We start from the raw sequence: 24,671 nt of genomic DNA, 5'->3' as shown, positions 1-24,671 counted from the left end.
TAGATTAGAATCTTGTTCCATAGCATGGGAAGTCTCTGGGACAGGAATCTATCCTTCCAGCATGTCCTATTTATTGTTGTGGTGAGGTTTAGATCCCTGGAGCGTGTGGCTCGAGGGGATATGGTTTTCTTTAGGTGGAGCATGCCCATCAATTCTGGGTTGGAAATGGCCTTGTATGTCAGGGAGAGATCACCTGTGAGTAGGCGGTATGCAACCGAGTACAGCTGGAGTTTCTTCAGTCGAGCTGCATAGGGCATCTGCTTGAGGCCAGTGATCCTCTTGGTGAGGAACTTCTGTGGTCTTTCCAGTTGTTGCAGGTGTCTTGTAAGGTACATCCCAAATGGGGCATTGTACTCTATGATGGGTCTGATGAGTGATGCGCAGAGGGGCCCAATGACCTCTTTCGATCTGGATTTTGCATGCATTATACATTACAAATATGTTTTATTTCTAACAATAATCATTCACTTAAAAATTACATAAATTGCTGAATTCCTACCTTCCCTTAAACCTCACTCCACCTCCTAAACTTTAATCTGCATGCATTGTTCCCACAAATTCCATTTATTTCTATGTACTTTGTTCCTTCCCTTTTCTAAAGATCCCACCTCCTTCCATATCTTTTATCTTTTTTATAGTATTCAGTACTACAGTTGGTTTAGATTTTGATTTCCACTTTCTAGTACTTTTTTGGCAGCCAATAGCTTTAACTTAGACCTCATTATGTCTAGGTAATTCAGATCCAGTGTGCCAGTTCAAAAGAATCATTTCCTTGGTTACAGTCATTTGCTCCCCCAATATTTCTGACAGAGTACTCCATAAGGAAGTTTTAAAATCTGGAAACTCATTACAATCCACAACATTTCCCGGTTACCTCTCTTTTCTTATCACACCTCCACTACACTGACCCACTTGGCACTAAACATTACAAGGATTGAGATCATCAATATCAAAGCATTAACCCCAGTTATGACACTGATACTGTCACTGCTGTTAAGGGTATCAGTACGGACATTTAATGCCTTGTGCCCACACCATCTGTCCTAGTGAAAAAGTTCTTCAAACTCCTGAGGATTGGGGTGGCAGCCTCAACATTTAGAAACTTGGTGCCAACCGAACCTGTTGGCATCAAGCATCTTAACATCCTTACCATTTTAGGGTGAGATGTCATCAATGGAGCAGTTGCTGATCAATCAGACCCTGTATCACACATTTTCAGTGGTCCTGGTCACAGACACCCATGGACCTGGGTATTTAGCTTGTACATCTTCTCACCGCAAAGGCAGAGGAATAGAAAACCCTGTAAAAATAGCCACAGGACTCCTGATACAGTTTCTTCTTTCTCTCCCTTGAGCAGTTTCTCTCCAAGTGGCCTGAGGAAGAAACATTTTAAAAAAAGAAGCAGACTGACTCTCCCTTGGAGTCTCCCACCCTGCATATTGATGTTATTAGTGGAGAGGACTCCCCAGTTTTCCATCATGAAGACCCCACTGTTGCAGCAATCTTTGAGATAATGAGAGAAAAGGGGCCTGGCATGTTGTTCTTGTCTTTCAACTGGAAGGAAATTCTATAAGAGATTTTCCTGTCTGCCTGTTTTTCTTCTTGTGTGGGTCTTTCTTCCAGCAAAATTGTTGCATTAGTGCACAGGACCTGATAAGATCCTGATGTGTTAGTCCTGTGCTAAACAGACCAAACACAATTATCCAACCTTCCAAGGATTGGAAATCTTGGATGGAGACTACTGTGGCTTACTGCATACCGGTGGCAGTGATTCCTAAAAGTGGAACTTCAAACAGTCGTCCATCAGTCCATCAGACATATAAGGAATCCAGAGCAGTAACCATCTTGGCAAGCATGTCTATGCATCCAGTACCTTTTCTATTATGGCAATTTAATTGCATGATACACATTTAATTTCTGTGCGTGATAGCTGACAAGATGTCCATAATTTTGAAAAAGGTACCACATGAAGAACAAAGAAGATTGTTATAATTGCAGGTCAGATCTTTCAACTATCTGCAATTTGTCCGTGCAAGCAGCCTTCTAATGCAGTAAATTTAGCAGCCCAGAAAGCCATGTCTAGTTTACCATTCATAGGCATGCCTGGCTCAGACACTGTCATTTTACTGTGAACTTCAAAGCAGTCTTTGGTAATGCTCCTTTCAAAGGCACCAAGTTATCTGTCAGCAAATTGAAAGCTAAGCTACAGAAAAGTGAAGAGGTAGACTGTTGGTGCCAAGTACTTCATTCCTCTGCGGCATTTTCCTGTAACCTGAAGATTGCCAGAAACTTATGATTTAGGAGGGGCCAGCAGCAGATCTTTAGACAGCATTCTGAGGGAGGTCACTGAGGTTAAGGGGGATTCCAGAACACAAAATCAGAGGTTTTGCAGCCCTCTTTTGGGGGAGCAGTTACAAAACCCTGAGGGCTTGTTTGCATGTCCCACTCTATAGGCAGTCAGGAGTTCTGTGTCTCACCGTTTTCTTTTGTGTCATTCCTTCATGCAAGTGAATAAAATATATTATATTCAGAAGTTACAGCATACTTTCTCCTCCTTGTTCTCCATCCCACTCCCTTCCAGGTATCCCATCATGTCAGAAGAGTGTGGCCAGAAAGGAGGCCATTAGTTTAATAATGGCATGATCCAAGAGGCCCTACAAAACCAGAAATGTCCAGGATATTATTCAAGGTTATTTTTGGTGCCAAAAATAAAAAAAGAGCTCAGACTAGTTTTAGACCTTAGCATTCTCAAACAGTTCAGAAATGAAGGAAATTTTCATATAGTTATGGTACAGTCAGTCATTTCCTGTCTTTTGGAGGGAGATGATATGCACTTTTTTGATCTCCAGACATTAGACTAGCAATGTAGTCCACTAAGTCCATGCACCTCAGTAGAGAAGACAGTCATTTCCAGTTGAGATCCCTCACTTTTAGTCTTACCACAAGCCTCAGGGTGTTCACCAAATAAATAACCATGGTGGCAGCTCTTCGTATCCTTTCTTCAATAACTGGGATCTAGCTGCTTCCACTCAAGAGTTGCTGATACAAATGAGAGAGAAAAAGTCTGGACTCCAACTATTACAGATCTTTAGTATCTCAATGAATATAGTAAAATCACAGCTGGCCATCGAGAGCACTGAAGTGTAGCCCAACAGTCCCAGAATTATCCTTTCTCCTTAGAAGTAGTGACTTCCACTCATTCCCTCAAGGTTTTGAGTCTCATGGTAGCAACAGTAAGGTAGTGGATTGTGCAGGGAACCCTCAAAGCTCAGTGATATCTTTGTGCAGACTCTGTGTCATCCTACATCAAGACATCAAGATATCAGGCATGCACCACAAAGGGCTTCCTTCCCTATACATCTTTGATGTAGGAAATCTAGGACAAGACTAGCCTGCTCATGTTAGAATGAAACAAATGATTGCTTGGGATGGCAGTGTGTTATTTTGGGGACTTGTCTCCCTTCCATTAATGTTTTGCAAACATAAAGTTGCTATATATAGGTTTTTGGTTTTTGAGGTAGTGGTGGCTTGTCCTCCTGTCATGGAGAGTGCAGGAGTTCTTGCCCTCTACAAAAACTCTTGATACAAGATGTTCCATTACTTCGAATGAAATGTGCAGATTTTGAGCATGTAGGCATGATCAGTTGCAGTGTGAAGGATCGTGTTATGAACCCTCTTAGTAGAAGCACTACCAACATATGTCCTAGTGGCTTCATCACTCTGATCTACCTATGGACAATCAGTTGTTCCCTCCCTTCCTGAATGTAACAGTCACACCAGATGAATGTGTTTGGGTGTAGAGGGACATTGTTTAAGGCAAACATTCCAAGGGATTTTGTCATAGCATAAGCCAGCTTGCATATAAATGTTCTGGAGATGAGAGAGGTCTTCCTCACAATAAAGGCCTATCTCCACCAGGGTAAAGTTGCCATCTAGTCAGACTACATGGTTGTGGTATTTTATATCCTCAAACAGGAAAAACCCATCCATGGCTCTTCTGTCTAGAAGTCATGTGACTGGGACAATGGGCAGTTTTATACTGTTGGGTTATTACTCCAACCCACATACATGTACAGGCACTTTTTCTAACAGACAGGCACAGATATTGATTTTTCATGATAAATGAGTGATCCATAAGCATTTCTATGGTGATGTCCATCTTCTGTCTTGGGGCAAGCCTTACGCTGAACTCATTGCTTTATGGACCAACTCAACATATTGCATTTCTTCATAATCTCTTCACAAGGTCAGATATCCAGGGACATTATTATTCAGGAATAGCATCTGGTCTCTTTTACACCTTCCTCATTTCCCCTAATTCCAAAAGTCTTAAGGAAAGACATACCAAGCAAGGCCAATGGCATCCTAGTAGCCTTGTTTTGACTTCAGCAAGTTTGGTTCCCTCACTGTATTGGAGAATCCCTTCCCCCATCAGAACATTTAAACCAGCTTTTAGGACAGATTTAAAGTTCATGGCATGGAAACTTATTTTGTCAGCTGCCATGTCTGCATGAAGAGTCTCTGAGATAAAGTTTCTTATTATTTAAGCCCCTGTATCTCTTTTTTTCTCAGAGCAGTGCATCTTTGGAGACTAAGCCATCCTTTATCTATAAAGGACCCAAGGAAATAAGTTTAAATTATTCAGTAAAGCTCATATTGTTTACCCCAGTAATGAAATGAAGGGGGTTACTTGCTGCATTGTTTGGCTATCCAGCATCAATCATGCTTTTTCGGGTACAAAACTAAGATAGCAGAAAAGATGACCAGTTCTTTAAATATTATACATCTCACTTATTGAGAAGAAAAATATCTAAAGTCACCCTGTCTAGATAATTCTCAATGCATTGTGTATTGTTATGAAAAGTATAATAAAGATTTGTCAAAGATACTCTATCTATTATAGAGGTGGCTACTTCTCAAAAGTTTTTTTTTTTTTTTAATAATGTTTCTGTAGGTGTCATTTTTGCGACTGTGACAAGGATTTCTCTGTGTACTTTCACCAGACACTATAAATTGGATTTGCTCTCCATATCTAGGGTTGTGTTTCTGTCTGTTATTATCAACTATATTATTTTGTGATACCATCCAAGAGGAAGAGCTGTGGACTTTGTTCATCAATAATTCTTTGTCTCTCATCTCTTTATTTCTCCCTAGAAGCGAGAAGGCTTCTGTCAGCTTTTGCAGCTGATGAAAAACAAGCACTCTGGCAAGCCAGAACCTGATATGATCACCCTCTTCATTGGGACCTGGAATATGGGTAAGTAGAGCCGTTTCTTTTGTATCATTCTCCACATTTAGCACTGTAATGACAACTGGTATTAGGTTTCCATCACGTTGAAATTGAAAGTGTTAAACTGAAGCTTTATCCATCTCATCTGACAGTCACCCACAATAGTTACACAATTGTGATTCATGAAAATGAAATGTGTATGTTTTCTCCATGGTATGCACCAGTTTCTCCTGTTCACTAAAAATAAATGCTCCTAGTTAAATCTAATTTGATGTTGTGTAATCTCCTTTAACATTTGTCTTTTGGTAAAAATAAGCTGAATTTCTGGCCTGTGCTACATTTGGGTTCTTAACAGAATTAAATAAGGAGACAAACATGAGGTGAATGCTTCATCATTGCTATTCAGATTGCCCAACAATGTTCAGGAAAATAAATTACATTACCAAAGTACTAATGCTGTAAACTCATTAATAATTTATATATAATCCGTTGTGTTCACTTTTTCAGAAGCAAAATAAAATATCACATATAAAGCAGATAGTTTGCTACATTATAAGTTAATAGTGTGCAACATTCTAACTTAACTTTATCAAGCATTTATACTGTTTCATGTCATATTCATAAATAACGCTCTGTGTGTGTCTGCATGTATGTATATATGAATATATATATATATATATATATATATATATATATATATATATATATATATATATATATAGGTTCCCTTTAGATGATCGAAGTTTTCAAACTTTGAATTTCATATAACTGAGACCATATGATCGAAGTTTTAAAACAATGAATGTTCTGAACGGAGATCTCCATAAAGAGCGGAACCGGAAATTTTCCCTTTTCTTTGCTGTAGTGCAATCTCAGAGTTGGTATATTTAAATAGCAGGGGGTGCAGGGGGGCTTATATTTATATCAGTCATCAAACTACATACTCCTAAGTTATAGATTGGCAAGATACAACCCCCCAAGAACCCAGTTAACTCCACTAAATATGCAGAAATTTACACCACTACACTATACCAGTATGCAAACAGCTACATAGATGGAGCTGTACCCTGTAGGAACAACTGCAGGGCAAACCTCAGAAACAAATTCATATGGTGGAACCATAATGTTAAGAAGCTTTTTAATAAAAGGAAAAGTATTTTGATCAAAAGTAAGAAGAGTCATTCCCAGAATGTTAGAACCCTTGTCACTAAATAAACAAACAATTTCTGAGCTTAATAAAATCCATCAAAGCTAAGTTTGAGGTTAAAACAGCTAGCCAGCCAAAAGGAATCCAAAGGCAATGTTGCAATGTTTAGTTATGTTCGTAATCTCCAAAGCACAATTCAGTAATGTAGTGAGCTGTGTTTCTAAAGGTTTGCCAAACATTCCATTTATGCTGTGCTGATGATGCCATAAGAAGGCCGAAACATGCATGTTCACAGCTAGTGGGGTTTGGCTTTATTGGCCTGAATTTGTCCATAAATAGACTTAAAAAGGGAAAAAAGTCATGGATATTCAGAATTGCCATATAGCCGGAACACCTGATGCCGTTAAAGGGTCATTTGCATATATCCCATGTTGCCTCTAATACAAGAGGTTTAAGGAATCACACAGTGGAAAGTCTAGCCTTGCTAGATTTGTCTTTTGTTTTTTATCACTTTTTCAGCAGGATGCATAGTAACAAGCCATGCCCATTGCCAGTGATTGCTAGCTCTGATGTATATATTCACTTGAATTATCAGGCAATGCACTGAAACACTTAAAATCTATTGTTATAGTATTCATTGTTTACAGCCATACAGTGCAAACAAATAGCTTGAAATATATTATTATATTAATCTGCACTTGCTAGGAATGTGGACACTAGAATTAATAACAGTATAATAGGTTAAGAGTTACTGTAATGGGAATCTGTACCTACAATAAAAGTGGCAGCTCCTCTAAAAAGTGCTATACAATGCACTTAAACACTTAAAATATAGTAATATATCATTCATAGCTTACTGCACAATCACACAACACACTGTACCCTCGAATTAAAAATGGTATACAGAAAATTAATGATTTAGCATTCAGGGAAAAGGCAAACGTTAACTTTCAAAAAGTCTTTCTCTGTTGATAAATAAAAAAAAGGGATAAGAAAGCACTTGTCTCACATGGTGACGTATTAAATTTCAGTTTAAAGTCTGTAACTTACAGGAGATCATTCTTTCTATGACACGGAGGTACAGAATAAGCTGAAGATGTCTACTGTTACAGCTAATAAAACCGATGTACATATACTGAAGTGGACTTACCTTGTAGTAGATGCAGCTTTCAAAGCTTCAGTAACTAGGGTAGCTTCAATGAGGTATGCATTCCCTAGAAGTGAGGCCATTATAGCTCAACTTCTGGACGCTTCATCTGCACCATCTCTTCAGATCCAGAGACAGAAGGCAAAATTAAGGCCACTGCAAAATACCTGTTACATGAACGTACACCTTAATAATAATAGAGGAATTGCCCTTCCAGCAAGACACCATTTTAATGAAAGCAGCCATTAGATAAAATAATTGACAAAGAAAACAAAGCTTCTTCATCTTCTGCTTCCGTTTAGAGGGAGTTCTGTTAAAAGTAAGAACAAAGAAAATCTCATTCACCTTAGCCTGGATCTAGTAACCTTTTCACTCCTCTTTCCCTCAGGATAAAATTCTCAGTTAAACTTCATAAAGTATAAACAAATTACTTCTGAAAAGTGAGCACTTCAGAGAGTTTAACGTTTTCATTTAGCAACGTTTCAGACCCCTCATCATCAGCCTTGTTTGCTCATCAAGATGGGTTTGCTTTAGATTTAATGTAACAACCTTTAAAGAAAAAGTAACACATTTTCTCAAACCCCTAGAAGGAAATATGATTTTATTGCAGACTATTTCTGATCCCCAGAAAAGACTAAATATAAAGATTATTGCAAGACTATAACAATCAAAACAATTTCAACTTAATGAAGTAATTTGGTCTGGTAACTCCAAAGTCTCTGGTACAGACATGATTTATGGCAATACACTATATGGAGGAAGCACATTTTCATATCACAGTTAGTCCACTTTTCTGAACATGCTTGATATTCTAAGTAATAGATTTTTTCACCTCCAGTTTCTGCTCAGCATTTTGGACTATTCGCAGTCTCAACAGTATTTACTAACTAATTAGTTCCAGTCCTTGTGAATTTGAGAAGTTAGCAAATGACCATATTTAGGCGATTGCCTCATTGTGGCCTAGACATAACTCTTTTAACATCAGCTGACAGTCATTGTAGAACCATTTTATTTCCAAGCATAATCATAAATGAAAATAAATCAAATGTATACAGTAATCTTTCATGGGAGAAATTTTGTTTTCAAAACAGATAAAACAGATAAAATGTCCTTTTCCTAGATAACCTACAATAGTTTATTTTTTTCAAGGAAGAAATTATTTAGTAGTCAGTAATTACAGCAAGACAATATTTATGTCTCTGGATCATGTCCTCCTACATTCTAATGATTTCTTATGCAAGACTGACCACAAGTTTTACTAAATATTAAAGAATGATGGGAATCAAAGTACAGATTCTCCAAAGGCCACAATTCCAATACTAAACTCAGTAAGGAAGAAATTTATTTGATGGGAAAACCTGCATAACTTGTCAACAGAAATTACACTGTAATTCTTAAACCATCTAAAGGTCTACAAAAAACATCTTCTTAGATATGCATAGCTAGCCAACTTCAAAAAAATATATTATACAATGACCCCCCCCCCCCATTAATATTCCGAAACATGCACACTGATTGGTCAGCGTGCATGTTGCAAATCAGACTCGTGCCCAAATCACACCAACCGTGGGTAAATCCAGCATTATCCACACCCAGGCATGGGTTATTGCTATAATAATACATGTAGTTACTGGCCTTTGTTAGAACAATCCCTTCACACCAACAAAAGGAAATTAGAACAACTGCAACAACTTTAGAGGCATTTTTGGGAAGTTTTCATCGAATCTACTCATTAATATAGCGTATACTAAGGGATGCAAGATATCAACAAGCAAGGAAGGTCATGGCCTCATCAGCTTTGCAGGGAAATAGTGTTAATCTCACAATACAGAACCCTACACAATCTCATACTGACAGTAATTTGCCTTCCAAGAGATCAAAATGTGTGCCTGGATTCCCTCAGTTTTTTGTTAAACTGTGAATATTTGGTTTATTCCCAAACTAGCTGTATTTGCTACACATCTAAATGCATAACTTTCAATATTTTTGTTCCTTAAAGCACGACCCAAATTCTTGGGTGCTGGAAGCCTTCCATTTCCTTGGAATCACAAACTGGTGCTTACTTTCTTTTGAATTCCATTAATACAGAAATTCCTTCTCAAGTTAAAAATAAACAGCACAATGCTGGTTTCAGTAATAATACTTATAGGTTCACAGGTTCACAGTTGTGTACTAGGATAATGGCCCTGGAGCCTTTACATCATAGAAGTGCCCTGCCATCATGCCGCCCGACATTAGTTCCCAGTACCTCTATCATGTAGAGCCACTGGAGTGATCCCCAGGGTGAACTTTCTATTTCCCATCCACTCATCAATATTTCTTTTGAAGAGGATCAGTGAAGTGCTCTGCTTGACATGTATGGGAAGTTTATTCCATAGCATGGGTAGTCTCTGGGTTATGAACCTGTCCCTCCAGCATATTCTGTTAATTGTGGTAATGAGGTTGAGGTCTCTGTAGCGTGTGGTGCGGAGGGATTGGGATTTCTTTAAATGTAGCCTTTCTAACAGAGCTGGGTCAGACATGGCATTGTAAGTCAAGCAGAGATCGCCTCTTAGTAGATGATATGAGACAGAGAATAGCTGGAGTTTTTGAGTCTGTCCATGTAGGACAAGTGTTTAAGGCCTAGGATCTTCTTTGTGTGGTACTTTTGTGGCCTTTCCAGCTGTTGCATGTGTCTAGTGAGGTACATGCCAACTGGGGCATTGTACTCGATGATTGGCCTAATGAGGGAAGAGTAGAGAGAGATGATGACCTCTTTCTTCCTGGATGCAAAATCCTTGGTAATGAGGTGTGCCACATAGAAGGACTTTCTGACCACAGTGGCAATGTGGCGGTCGAAGGAGAGGTTGCTGTCAACCTGTGTCCCCAGATCCCTCCCTTATAACACCTTCATTGTTCAGTGGGCTCCCATCGATGTGGTAATTAGTGGGAACTGAGTATTTCCCAAAAGGAAAGATGACACATTTTGGCATTAAGCTTAAGGCCTTGGTTTTGCCACCAGTCATTGGTCTCAGTGAGGCCTTTATGTAGGATGTCTGCACCACTTGGGGAGTTAATAATGGCTCCCAGCTTGCAGTCTTCTGTAAACTTGGTCAGCCAGAGTCCCTCTGTGTTGGCCTGGATGTCTGAGAAGTAGATGCCAAACAGGAGAGGACCCAGGACCAATCCCTGTGGGGCACCACTCATGAATGGTCGACAGTCTGATTTGGAGTCCACTACTTTCACACTGTGGGTTCTATCTGTGAGCCAATTTGCAACCCACCTAGTGATATAAGGGTCAATGCCTAGTTTGGTGAGTTTATCAATAATTCCTGAGTGGGGAATGGTATCAAAGGCCTTGGCCAGATTGAGGTAGGCTGTATGAACTGCCTTGCTCTCATCCACAGCTCTGGTGACTGACATAAGAAGTCAACCAGGTTGAGCAGGCATGATCTACCTTTCACAAAACCAAATTGCGTGGGATCTAGAGTTTAGAGATTCCCTATATCCTTGTTAATTAGGTCCATGATGATGCCCTCCATAGCCTTACATATTAGACTTGTCAGGCTATTGGGGTGATAATTCCCAGGTTCTGTAGTCACTCCCCCTTTATGAAGAGGGATGACTGTAGCAGTGTGCTATTCGGTAGGGACAAAGCCCGAGGTGAGGCTGTGATTGAACAGGGCACTCAGATGTGGTGCCAGTTCACTTTGTAGTTCATGTACAACACATCCAGGGATATTGTTGGGTCCCATGGAAGCTGTATTCTTGGCCTTGGACAATGCAGCTTTAACCTGTGCTGCAGTAATGCTGGGTGCCTTGCATTCCTCTGGTATTGTGATTGGTCCTTTGGGGGAAGAGAGGGGTAAAGTTGGCCCTGAATCTGTCAGCCAGTATGTTGGCAATATCTGTTGGCTCAGTATAGGAGGTACCATTGTGCAAACTCACAACAAACCTAGGTATTGCCGTGGATATTCTTGATATAACTATAGAAAGCTTTGTGGTTGTTTTAAGTGTCTGCTACAACTCTGCCTTCATGGCTGGCTTTAGAGGTTTTGATGAAGGATTTCAACTTTTTGTTGAGGCTAATAAGGGTTTTTTTCCAGTCTTGGGACTTCACCTTTTTTGCAACAGTTTCTTCCTTCTATTGTAGAGTTTATTAATGGCAGGAGACCACCAGATTGGCTTTCTTTTTTGGAGGCGAATGTCTTGGTTCTGTTGGGTATGGCTAGTTCCATGCATTTATGTACATGTTTGTACAGTGCACTTGTGTATGATTAGACAGTCATGCATCTATTTTCCATTGTCATGCCGTGAAGTTAGCCACTTCTGTTTTTAGGAGCCCAAAGTCAACTTTGGAGAAGCTTTTTCATGGTGGTTACCTTTGCGGGGTGTGTGGATGAGATGTGAATTTCCATGGTGATTAGTTTGTGGACGGATCTGACTATTGGTGTAGAGCAACAGTTGCCCATGTTTGTAATAACCAGGTCAAGGATGTTGCTTCCTCTAGTGGGGGTAAGAATGAGCTGGTCCAGGGCACTGGAATTGATGAATTCCAGGAAGCATTGGGCGAGTGTATTGGTGCATGAGTAGTTTTCCCAGCTGATGGAGGGGTAGCTGAAGTTGCCTAATATAACAATGTTGGGTTGGGAGTGAGAGTCTTGGAACATGGTTGGGGACCTATAGCAGGCTACTATCTGAATCGCCATCATACTTAATGTTAGTTGTACATGAAGTATCTCAGATGTGTTATGCTGGGCTACTAGTCTGGAATTGTGCATATCTTTTATGACTATGGAGACACCACTGCCTTTGGAGCTTCTGTCCATGTTCTGGGGCTGAAAGGTGCGGAATGAGTTATAGCTTGGTAGTGCAGGGGTGCTTTCTGCTGCCTTAAACCAGGTCTCCGTTACAACACAAATGTCGATGTTCTCCATTTTGAGAAGTGCTTTGAGCAAGTGCATCTTGAGATTTCAGACTTCTAGCATTGAACATCATGACCATGACCCTCAGACTGCATTTATTTATAGCTGTTACGGTGGTAATTTGGTCTTTGTAACATCGCCTAAAAAAGGCATTATGGGGGTGGCAAGAGCCTTAGCCAGTATCAGGAAACCCAGGGGTGAGAGAATGACATCAGAAACCTAGCCAATTGTTGAAGTCAATCATTTTCTGCTTGTACTGTGATATAATTCTGGGCGATGGTAGGATGCTGTTCAGGGCTAGGGTCATACCTGCCTGGGCCACATAATCTGAGAGGTCCACCATGTCTCTTTTCATGTAGTCCAGGGAGGTGCATCTCAGGTCATTCACACCCACTTGGACAGTGAGAGAGTCATACTTGTACTTGTTGTGGAGTGACCTGAGTGCGTGTGTTATGTGTCAGATTCTGACACCTGATAGACAGCTGACTGTTACCCTCTCCTTATTCAACCTAGTGAGTGGGACATCAGTGAGCCTCACTATCGAGTCACCTATGATTAGTATATTGGGCAAGCTGTTTTGCCTTAGGGGCTTAGGTTGAGGAGCACACTGTGTAGGTCAGGTATGTGTCTTGTGGTTTGTGCTGTGTTGTAGTGGTCGAGTGAGTTTCTGCCTTGGGGGTCCCTGCTGTTTGGGTAGATTTCTATTGAAAGCCTCCACGAAGGTGGATGTGTGGTTTGTGTTTTTATATGAGAGCTGTGATGGTGGCTGGGGGCTATGTGTTGCATGCGGTGTGGTGCAGGTGTTGACCTTCTCCTCTTGTCTAGCTATTTTGATCTTGGCTTGAGAGTGCATGACTTCCAGTTTGGATATATAAGTGCATCTCTCACAAGTCTGAGTGTTGGGAGATAAGAGGAGAGGGTTGTCTGTGTACATGACATGAGGCAGTTGCTACACTGCCTCAGAAAGCCCAAGTTCACCAGGTTAATAGGAAAAAGCACAGGGAACTGACTTTTAGACATGCCAGGAGGGATGCTCATTATTATTAAGTACTGGAGTTGTTTCTTTATATATTCCATTTACAGGAAAAATGTCACTCAAGGTGTCTGAGTCTGTACAAAGCACTGCCAAACACTTGAGGGGAAACTAATATGGAGACCCTGAAAATTTAAGGATGAAGTATTTAGGCAGATAGTCTGAACTTAGAAAGTAATCAAGCTGTACTTACTGAAAAATAAAGAATTAGCTTGTCAAGAATGATGAAAAGAGGTGAGTCGCATGAATGGCTACTGCCTGACTGCTACTAATGCTGGTCTCAGTACAGCTTCACTCTGTTGGGATACAATACTCCTTTGCTTCCTCTCTCATCAGAAGCAAAATGTTAGCACCAATCCCAAGAAGAGAAGCAGGTCACTGCCTGTTTGGTGATCCATAGTCTTGTCCCAAATGGTGCAAGGGTCTGCATGCTTGTAGCCTTTTTCTGGTAGATGCCTCAAATAGCAACCAGACCAATCAGGTACATTAAGCACAGACACTCACTCTCTAACCAAAAAGAGTCAGAAATCAATGCCCTCTGCTCCTAGCCTCACCATGATCAGAATATAAGCACAGATTCCAAGCTGTCACCTGTAAAGCGGTTATTGAGCTTCCTGGTGATCAGCAGTCACCAGGAAATAATGTAACTGCACTCCTTCTCTCACCAGAAGAAAACAGAAGCACTAATCCCAAGATGACTACTGAGAGGCAGAATGTGGGCTCTCAAATAACTGGTGATCTTGCAATAGATGCTTAAAGGTATGATGAAAAAATTGGTTTATTCTAAACACTGCAGTGTGCCAGTGTGCACTAAAGGAGTTAGAAGTAAAAGTAGGTAACTTAAGTTTTACCTGTCAAAAAAGTTAAGTTTTAGTTGAGAGTCACTATTTTTAAAACAGCAATATAGATTGAAAGGGGGTGGTCACTTTTGTATTCTGGAGTGGAATACAGTAGGATACAACTTTATCAGGCTGCTTGAAAACCTTCCCCCTTCCTGTTTTGTATCATACATGCTTGTCTGTCCAGATATTTTTTTTTCTGCATCTTGACTGTATTGAAGAAAATGTCTTTCGGCTACTTCTTAGCTTTTATTCTATAGCATTTATTCAAGATTTTGTAAGTAAAGCTGTTTCTATAGCATTTGTTCAAGATTTTGTAAGTAAAGCTGTTTTATTTCATCATCATGAAGGTTTCCTTTACCTTTAAATGGAATTTTTCTCCTTTTTTTGGAAGGGTGGATGTAGATCCCACCTTTATCCTCACAATGCCTCAACAACCCTGTTCATTCTGCCAGTATTTTTATTTCTTATAAGAAATCTTATAGTCCTTACAGTCAGAACTCCAACCAAGCCACAAATAAAGAGCACTAGGAGAACCTGAAGATACACCTAATGGGATAGTCCTTGTCCACTCATACTGCTTCCATGCACTAACAATGAGAGCTGCTGCTGAAATAGCTTTGTGATTGAAAGCCTGGATTGCAGCAATAGTCCAAGGCCACCCCCCCCCCCCCAGGATGGGCACACCCATCCTCGCCTGCCAGCTCCAGCAAGTACCTAAGACAATAATTGATCATGGGTCGCCTGGGCCATTGTCAGTACTTTATCCCTATAAGCCACTGCAGCTGACTGTTTTCAGAAGGACATGGTCAGTGAAATGTACAATGTGTAGGGAGAGGGAGATTGCTGAACTGGGCTTTGATAGAAAATTTTTTGAGCAAGACCACAAATTTCTAAAATATGAGCAGTCTCCTAACCCATGTTATATATTATGATGTAAAAGGGGCTTTTAGAGCTGCAGGAACTGGCATTGCCATCAATCAACACTTGTAAGTGAAGCTTTCCAACTTCACTGGTGATACTAAGGTAACCTTTATAGACTGTCACTTTTCTGGCGCTTACTTATTCAGAAAGAAAATCCATGAGTGAGTTGATAATATGTAGAAAATGGCAAAACCCCAAATGCTGTGGAGATCAGGTTCTATACTGCACAACATTCTTTTTTCAGAAGACAGAGGATCCAATTCTCATTGTGGTCCTGGCATGGAGCACTGAGAATCCTTAACAACGGACCACTCGTTCCAAGTCAAATAAGTAGGCTAACTTCCGAAAGCATCCTGTCCACCAGGGCACTCACCAGAAACTGCTGTCCACCTACCAGTGCGCAGAGGCAGTACTGAGGCCTTGTTCAAATTTCCCCTCCTTCCACTATAGCAGTTAGGGGTAAAGTGTACCTCTACCTGGGGCTAATACTGAAGATTCAGAGAATCGTAATTTAATTTATTCTTAATTTGTCAGCCAAGTAGGTGGGCTAGAAGCACATGGAGGTATCAATGCAAGTTTAGAGTTAATGCAACAGGAGACAGTAAATATAGGTAGACAATAAAATGGTTAAAATTCATGTAACTAGTAAGAACATCTATAACAGACATAAATAGACATAAGTTTCATGATAGATATATAGTGGGAATATTTATGCATTATATAGAAATAACTGTAAATTCAAATTTACAAAGTCAACAAGCAAAAGACCTATATATATTTACATATACATATTTACACATGCATCTAAAAAAAATCAGTTGTCTAAGTGCAGAGAATCTGGATAAATAAGAGCATAACTGTGAAATGTGCTGTTCCAGAGAGGGTTTTGTATTTGTGTTAGTTACTTTTTCTAAAGCAACAGCATTTGTATTTCTTTTTTATATGATTAAGCAGTTTATTTGAACCTCAGCACTGAAATAAATAGGACATGCTGGAGGGACAGATTCATAACCCAGAGGCTCCCTTCACTCTGGAATAAAATCCCAGTCCAGGTTAGGCAGAGTCCCTCACTGACTCTCTTTAAGAGGAATCTTGATGAGTGGATGGGAGATCGTAGGTTTACCCCGGGTATCACTTCTGTGTCACTGTTAGACAGAGGCACAGTATACTAACCTCGAAAAAGGGCATAGCAAAATAAATTTAAAATGGGTGGCGAAAGCCAAACACATTCCGGCTAGGCTTATAAATGCCCTAGGGCAGATAGCCTAGTATAAACCTATGAACCTATGAACCTATTCCTTAATACTGTATTCTACATTTGTCTTAATTTCCCATGACAATTGATTCCAGCTGGCTGGAGCTGTCTTGCTAAAACATTTTATAACCAATGGATTTTCAAACTGAGAATGGAGAATAAGGCTTAGTATTTTGCCATTGTTATCCCTTAAATCATAACGCAATATCCTGATCTTAAGTTTGTCTGCTAATGAAATGCAGAAACGATTGTAAACAAGCCAATAGTAGCAAGGCGGCTCTTGTAGTTAGAGGGAGCCATTTAGCAGTTTCCAAAGTAACAAAGTGATGTTCATATCCTGCTGAAAGGGTGAAAAATCTGCAAATGTTGTTGATAGTAGATTGGTCAGGGGAGTTGTTTATGCTCAAGTTTAAAGTTATTAAGTGGAAGATATATTCTACTTGAGGGATTAGTGCATTAATGGCCCTGGCAGTCCTAACTTTTATTTTTTGTGGTTAGGTAAAATATAGCAGATTTTTCTTTGGTTTCCAATTTTGTGATAGATTCTGTGTGGGGTGGGGGTGAGTAGTAATGTGGGATGTAGGAGAACACCTATAGACTTCTAGTTTTACATGGGTATAATCTTTTGTCTGTCTTGTGGAAATATTTTAATACACCTGCTATATACTTTTTTTTGTGTGTGACCCAAAAAAGTATTATAGCAATCTTTGCCTAGTTAAGTGTTGTTTTTCATGACCATTGACAGATGGAGGTAAAGTTTTTTTTGTAGTTTTCCACATGCTTAATAGTGAGAACCCCAGATGGTTATAACATTTGAATGGATCTCAACAGTGACATCAGTAAAAAAAAAAATGGAGAACGCCAAGGGACCTAATATTAATCCATGAAAAATAACAGCAGTAGAATTTCCAGCGATAGAGTGTATATTCTCCCATTTCTCTTCTGAAATATCTGCTGATTAGATTGTTATTAAAACAGGTTAATGCTTCTTTGATAAAAAGTCGGAGGTGTTTTGACTGTAATATCCAGAGGTACACAAGTTGCTCTCCAGTTCTGTTTACCCTCATCATTGATGCCAGCCCATCAAAAACATGTGGCAAAGATGGAGGTTTTAAGCCTTATACAAAAAAGGCCATCCACAAATTCCCATCTAACCAGATTCTATTTGGTGTGAAAAAAACACTAAGGAGCTCAGGCTGCTGATGAATCTTGGTGCCCTAAAATCATTTATTCTAAAAGAAAGCTTTTGCTGGTCATGACACAGTCTAGACTATCAGAAGACTGAATGTGCTCTTTGGACCACCAAGATATCTACCTCCATATAAAAACCATCAAGGTGTTAAGAAGGTACTTGCACGTTTGAGTTGGAGTTGGCCATTACTTGCTCTGGACTCTGACATTCAGACTCACCTCTGCCCCATAGTGCTCACCATCTGTATTGCAGTAGGTCAAAAGATAGTTCATGGAGCCAAGATTTTCCCTTAACCAGGTGACTAGCTTCTCCACATCAAATCCATTGAAGTAAGTCTCTACACAGAGTTTTCTATTCCCTGGGGATAATGGTAAATCTTGAAAATTCCTGACTGGAACAATTTCAGAGTCTGGGAATTTGAACCTTATTGGGAGCGAATAGACATCATCCAGAATTGGACATGACTTGCTCAGAAATGATTGTTGGTATTACAGACCCTAGCAGATCATATTATTTCATCTCATTCATTCCCAGTGGAATTTTCATCAAGAGTGTGGGCCTCGTGGTGGTAGCTATAGCAGTAGAAACTAATACCAGGCTGTACTTTTGCGTCCTCCAATGGATGATTTGATTTGTGGCTCAGTGGTGCAGTAGGTAGGATTATTACCTTAGAGCAAGAGGTTCTCTGGTTTGTCTCTCAGCTGTGGTGCCTTCTGTGTGGAGTCTGCTTGTCCTCCCTGTGTTCACACAGGTTTTTGCTGGGTGTTTCAGTTTCTTCCTGTATTACAAAAACATGCAGTAGGTGGACTGAATACTCTAAACTGGAGCTAGGTGAGTTTCCAGGAGTGTCTGTGTGTGTGTGTGTGTGTGTGTGTGTGTGTGTGTGTGTGTGTGTGTGTGTGTGTGTGTGTGTGTGTGTGGTCTGAACACTGGGATAACAACCTTGTCCCATAAAAAGGGCATAATCTGTTACAAAAATAGCAGCAAGGACTATTGCCCTTGGTAACAAAAAATGCAATTGAACTCCATTGATACCACATTTGATAAGATTAAAAAGCACAGTTTGCATCTGCTCAACTACAGCAGTTACATTGCACAGCAAAATCCAGTCCTAATTCTGTCATGTGATTTCTTTTTTTAAATAAACAAGTCTTGTAACGCCTCAAAATGACAGACATCATCTCTAACATCACTGTAGCTGAATATAACCAATACAAAAGGAAACATCATATGTATGGTGTCCTCACTTCTGCCATGTTAGTAATCAAATGCAATAGGGTTTGCATAATTTGAAATGTTTCGTGTAGACTTGTCTTTTATCACAAAACTAGTCCTCCATCTTACATAGTGTCAAAAATGACTGTATATTTTCTTTTGATTGCAGGGGATGCACCACCCCCAAAATGCATCGACTCCTGGTTCTTATCAAAAGGACAAGGCAAAACCCGAGATGAGACTGCACCTTATATCCCACATGATATTTATGTAATTGGAACACAGGAAGATCCACAGGGTGAGAAAGAGTGGGTGGAAATCCTGAGGACTACCCTGGAAAAAAATACAAATATAACCTTCAAAATGGTATGTATTCCTTCTGTTATTAACAGCTCAATGAAAAGGAAAACACAGACCATTATTCTGTTGTTCAGGCAAGAAGACAGAGATACAGACAATGATTAAGGAGATTAAAGGGGAAGATACATAGAGCTATCTGAGGCCTAGCCTAGCTGATCTCAGACTTATCAATGAGATGCTTTGTCTACCTCATTCTTCCAGTGTTGATTTTTCTCATCTGAAACACTGTTCATCTTCACACGTTTCTGTTTCTGACTGAAGCAAGAGGAGCACAGTGCAGCTCCTCTCAAATCAGTTCATAGAACCACTGCCCCTCCAGTAAATTCAGTCCCCTCCAGGATTCAGTTCATAGAACCACTGCCCCTCCCAGAAATGCAGTCCTCTCCAAGATTCAGTTAATAGAACCACTGCCGCTCCAGGAAATTCAGACCCCCCCCCCCCTTCCAGGAAATTCAATTCATGGAATCACTGCCCCTCCAGGAAATTCACTTCATAGAACCACTGCCCCTCCAGGAAATTCAGTTCCTACGTGTTGTCTTGCACTCCTGATCTGCTCAGGAAGTCTTCTTTCATGAATATAGTTGCTTTATTCTAAGGTCTTCATAATTTTTTTTTTTTACATGCTTCTTTTTTTTTATTCCTTTCTAATACCTAAAAAATCTGTCTGGCTCCACATATTGACTGGTTTGCAATAAGAATGAGTTTAGTGCCTTGAGATTATAAATGCACCATTAGCATGTAGTTATGTTGACCACCTTGTCTACACCTTGCCTTCAGTCTTCAGTCTGCGTCTTCCCTACCTTCAGCCAGTCCTTATCCTGACACCTGTCTGTCCATATAGTGCGTTATTTGTCTCTGTGTGTCTGTCTAGGTGGTCATTGTCTATGACTCAGTGTTGTATAATGGAGATAATCTGCCTTCAGTAAGACAGCAGTGTACCATCTACAGTACTGTAAGTTAACTTGACTCCCCTCACCGGCACCAAGAATTAAACATGCTGACTGCTGAAAAGTATAGCAGAAGGTAGGTCCTTTTTTAGAGCACTTCATCAGTTATTTACTTCTTGCTCATCCAATGTCAGTTTGGATCATACCTCTCTATTGTCCAGATTTTCACAGAATACCCAAATTTTTGCCTCGTGTTTTTGGTCTGTTTTTCATAAAATTATGGTTTTCTAGAAAATCACTGGTAAATCATCGAGGATCAGTCAAAAAAATAATGGCAAACATTTCAATTTCAGACTTCATAGCCTTCTGAAAATTCATGTTAATATAAAACCTGCTATTCTATTAACTTTCTAAGTTTGTAAGAGCAATATTTAAAAATTGTCCTTATGTTTGGGCTTTTGTCCATCTATTATCTGAGGCTTTCCCCAGATTTCGTGCTCTAAGAGTTTCAGAGGTATAGGTTGGATATCTTCTAGGAATTTCTTTCGAGTGACGCGTTGAACATTCATATACCTCTATTCACAGATAGCTCTTTTTATGACTTTGGCGTGAAGGAGCTGTTTGCTCTGACAATCTACTTGTGATATGAGTAATCTCTAAGTAACCTCTATGAATGGCTATGCTTTATTATTTAACTATTATTTAATTAAAACATCAATTCAGATTGTGCCATTGTGCCATTTGGCTGTCTTTTTGTTAAAGCTTACCTTCATTTGGATAATGCTGTAATACAGCGCTAGATTATAAAATTTTGGAAATCTTAGAAATGAGTAACAGTCACAAAGTTTATATTTTGAACTTTTTTATGAGGAGTGCAAGGACAAAGTGATTACAAAAAATGAGGAGGATTTAACTTCCAGTCACACCCTTTGCTAATTAACAATTTCCTTACTTCCAAATCATTGTTTGCCCCTGTGAAGTTGGTTCTGCAGTCTGATATTAGGAGCTTTACTGGTCCTCTTATAGAGAGAAATATTTTGACGGCATTAATAAAGCATGAAGTCTCCAAAGACTCTGTGACTTCAATGTGCACAGCACTGATGCTGAGACAAGTAAACAGTATGGCCCAACATTTGTTGTTAGCAACTCCATGATGAGTTCTATGAGCTGCTACAGACCAGGGGCCAAACACATCCATGCCAACATAAGTAAAGGGTGGACCTCTGCTTAGTCTGTAAGGTGGGAGATTTGCCATCTGTTGTTGCTGGTGTCTCCCTCTCAGTTTTTGACATTTGACACATTGATGAAGTATGGAGGTATATGCCTTCTAGCATCGACAATCCACAAACCTGCGGATCTTATAGCACCTTCAGTAAAGTGGTGACCTTGGTGCTGAACTTGCTCATGGTAATGTCTTACCAGTAATGCTGCAATGTGATGTTGGCCTGGAACAATGATAGGATATTGTTCTATATCGCTGAGGTCAGCCCTTCCCAAGTGACCTCCAACTCTGAGAACATCCCGGTTGTTGATTATTAGTTTATAAGGAGAGATACCTTTAGAAATATTGAGTCCCTTTGAAATGCTGTGGATTTCCTGAGAGTATGCCTCATGTTGAACACACTGGATAATTGTTTGCTCCGCTTGAGAGACTTCATTGATGGAGGGATGTTCTTTACATATGTGCCACCCATGACAGGCTTTAGGATTGCTGTTTTTATTTACAAATAGGTTAGAAAAATGAATAAGTTGTGCAATGGCATGTACAACAGATGACCACCTGAAGAAACATTTAAAATGATGAGAACTCAGCCCCACTCTAGATTTCACACAAGTGGTAAGTGTAAGGTCTGATTTATTCGTCAGAATCAGGGTTTACTAGTTCAAAGTTGGAATCAACATGGTTTGTAATAACCTCTTGGAGAAGAAATACTGGGGGAGATGTCCAAGAAATGTCCTGAAAGGCAGATGCTGATACAGTATGAGTGTCACGATCAGCAGGGTTGACGTCGGTAAAAACATAATGCCATTGGTTGGGAGCAGAAAACTTCCTAATTCATTCCACCCTATTACTGACATACACACAAAACTGTCCTGTTTGGTTGTGTATGTATCCAAGGACTATTTTACTGTCTGTGTAGAAGTCAAATGAATGAATTTTCATGTCCATTTCAAGATTTATAAGCTCAGCAATTTCAGTGACTGCTGCACAAAGTTTGAGCTTTGGCATGGTATGAGCATGTTTTGGAGTGAGTTTCACCTTATCAAGGACAAATCTTAGTTACATTTCCATCTAATCCTATTACTCATGCCACAGCAGCTATAACTTCAATGGAAGCATCAGAGAAGAAGTGAATCTCTCTTTTGATAGTATTGATACTTGCAGTAGGGGTGTGGCAGTGTGGTATTTCAAGTTTCTCCAAGACATTCAGGGAATCTTTCCATGTTTCCCATCTTCATTGTTTTTCTATGGTGAGAGGAGTATCCCAATCCACATTTTCAGAAGTGATCTGTCTTAATAGTATCTTGCCCTGAGTGGTAATAGGTGCTATGAAACCCACTGGATCATAGATGCTGTTTACTAAAGACAAAACTCCATGCTTTGTGAAGGGCTTATCACAAGTTGACATTTGAAATAGGAGTCTTGCTCGACATTCCAATGCAGCCCGAGGCTGTGTTGCATGAGAGTAATATTAGACCCTAGTTCAAAGTTCTTTAGTCTGTCAGCATGGTCTTCAGAATGGAAGGCTCCATTTATCTTGATGCTGTTGGAGACTACCCTGTGAAGTATGAGATAGGACAGCCAGCATATCTTGAGTTCTGGCAAGGAGATTGATCACTTCTTCATCTGTTGGAGAAGATTTAAGCACATCATCTACATAAAAGTTTCTTTCAACAAACTGACGTGCATCAGACCGAAATTCCCTTTCACCTTCTTGGGCAGTTCTTCTCAACCCGTATTTTCAGACTGCAGGAGATGGGCTGTTACCAAACACATGTACCTTCATCCGATAGTCTACGGCATTGTCTTTGATATCGTTATTGTGGTACCACCAAACTCTGAGGTAGTTTCTGTTGTCTTCGTGAATAATGAAACAATGAAACATTTGCTGGATGTCAGCCATTACCACAATCAATTCTTGTCTGAAATGGATCAAGACCCCAGTTAGGTTAGATTAGGCCCAGAGAGGAGAAGGAGGAGAAGGTCATTAAGAGAAATACCTTCATGGTGAGCACTTGAGTGAAAGACCACTCTGATTTGGTCTAGCTTGCGAGGGTGATGCACACCAAAACATGGAAGGTACCAACATTCTTCCCCTTCCTTTAGGGGAGGTGCAGGTTCAGCATGATCTCTATCAAACACCTTCTGCAGGAAGTCAACAAAGTGCTTTTTCATTGCAGATTTCCTGTTTATGGTGCGTTCCAGTAAAATAAACTGTGACTATGCAAGCTGCTTATTGTTTGGCAATTTCATTCTTGGGGTACAGAATGGTAAAGGTGACATCCAGCTGTTGGAGTTGTCCTGATAGAATTCTTCACTCATAATTTTCAAGAATTCCTTATCTTCCCTTGTGGCCTCCAACTGGTTGTTTTCACTTGTGGTATCAAACACCATAATGCCAAGATTAACATCCTAGGAGTCTAAGCCATAGTTGTAGCCTTGGATGACTTGCTGTGCCTTACCATTACTGCATAACCTTTCTTTTACACAGTAGTGATGAGGGCAGGGTTCAAAACAAGTATTGCGTCCATTTGGAAGAACATACGTCTTGAAGGAAGTAACCCTGTTAGGTCTCATGATCTTATCTAAACAGACGTTACCTATGACAACCCAACCTAGGTACAGACATTGGGCATATGGAGCTTTGTTTGGGCCACTGATATATTCCCTTACCTTGTGCACCCTCAGTATGTCTCTACCAAGCATATTATGATTTCAGCTTCTTTATCAAGGGGTGGTATTTGGCCAGATATGACCTTCAAGTGAGGGTGACGAGAAGCAGCTTCAGAGGTAGGGATCTCTTGCCTGTTGGTTGGAATCTGGTTGCACTCAATGAGAGTGGGCAGTGAAATTTCTAGGTTGCCATTGAGAGGAGCTACTATAAGACCACTAGCTCTCCTGCCAGAGACTTCTGTAATGCCAGCACACATGCCCAGAGTATAAGGCAGGGCATCCCCTGTTATGTTGAGCAGGTCAAAGAACTCTGATCTTGCAAGAGATCAATTACTTTACTCATGGAGAATAGCGTATAGTCTTACGGCACTTTCAGGATGACCCTTGGGATATACACAGACCAAGCATATTTTTGCACAACATTTGTCACTGAGTCCTTCTCCACAGACTTCAGTACATGTGGCAGCAACTGGAGTAGGAGCCACTGGTTATTCTACATTCTCCCCACCTTGCTTTGCCTCAGGAGGGTTAACTGTGAATGGGGTATGTTGAAATGGATGAAGTGCTTGTACATGATCATCACTGTCACATTCTATGCACTTGATAATGGCTTTACAGTCCTTAGCAACATGCTCGGTGGAAG

General features: G+C 40.1%; 1 protein-coding gene across 2 annotated transcripts in view; it reads left to right on the top strand.

Annotated features, from left to right (window-relative positions):
- INPP5D (inositol polyphosphate-5-phosphatase D) overlaps positions 1-24,671 on the top strand; it is a 1,064,128-nt gene that overhangs the window by 565,037 nt on the left and 474,420 nt on the right. For both annotated transcript variants that reach the window (XM_044070586.1, XM_044070585.1), the window contains exons 11-12: positions 5,155-5,257; positions 19,056-19,252. In XM_044070586.1, coding sequence (XP_043926521.1) covers positions 5,155-5,257; positions 19,056-19,252 — 300 coding nt within the window. The remainder of the gene's footprint in view (positions 1-5,154; positions 5,258-19,055; positions 19,253-24,671) is intronic.

Source organism: Protopterus annectens, chromosome 4.part1, assembly GCF_019279795.1.
Source record: "Protopterus annectens isolate FY-2018-M chromosome 4.part1, PAN1.0, whole genome shotgun sequence".
In the NCBI taxonomy this organism is placed as follows: Eukaryota; Metazoa; Chordata; order Ceratodontiformes; family Protopteridae; genus Protopterus; species Protopterus annectens.
The sequence above is the reverse complement of the archived record's forward strand: the minus strand, read 5'-3'. Positions and strand labels throughout refer to the sequence as shown.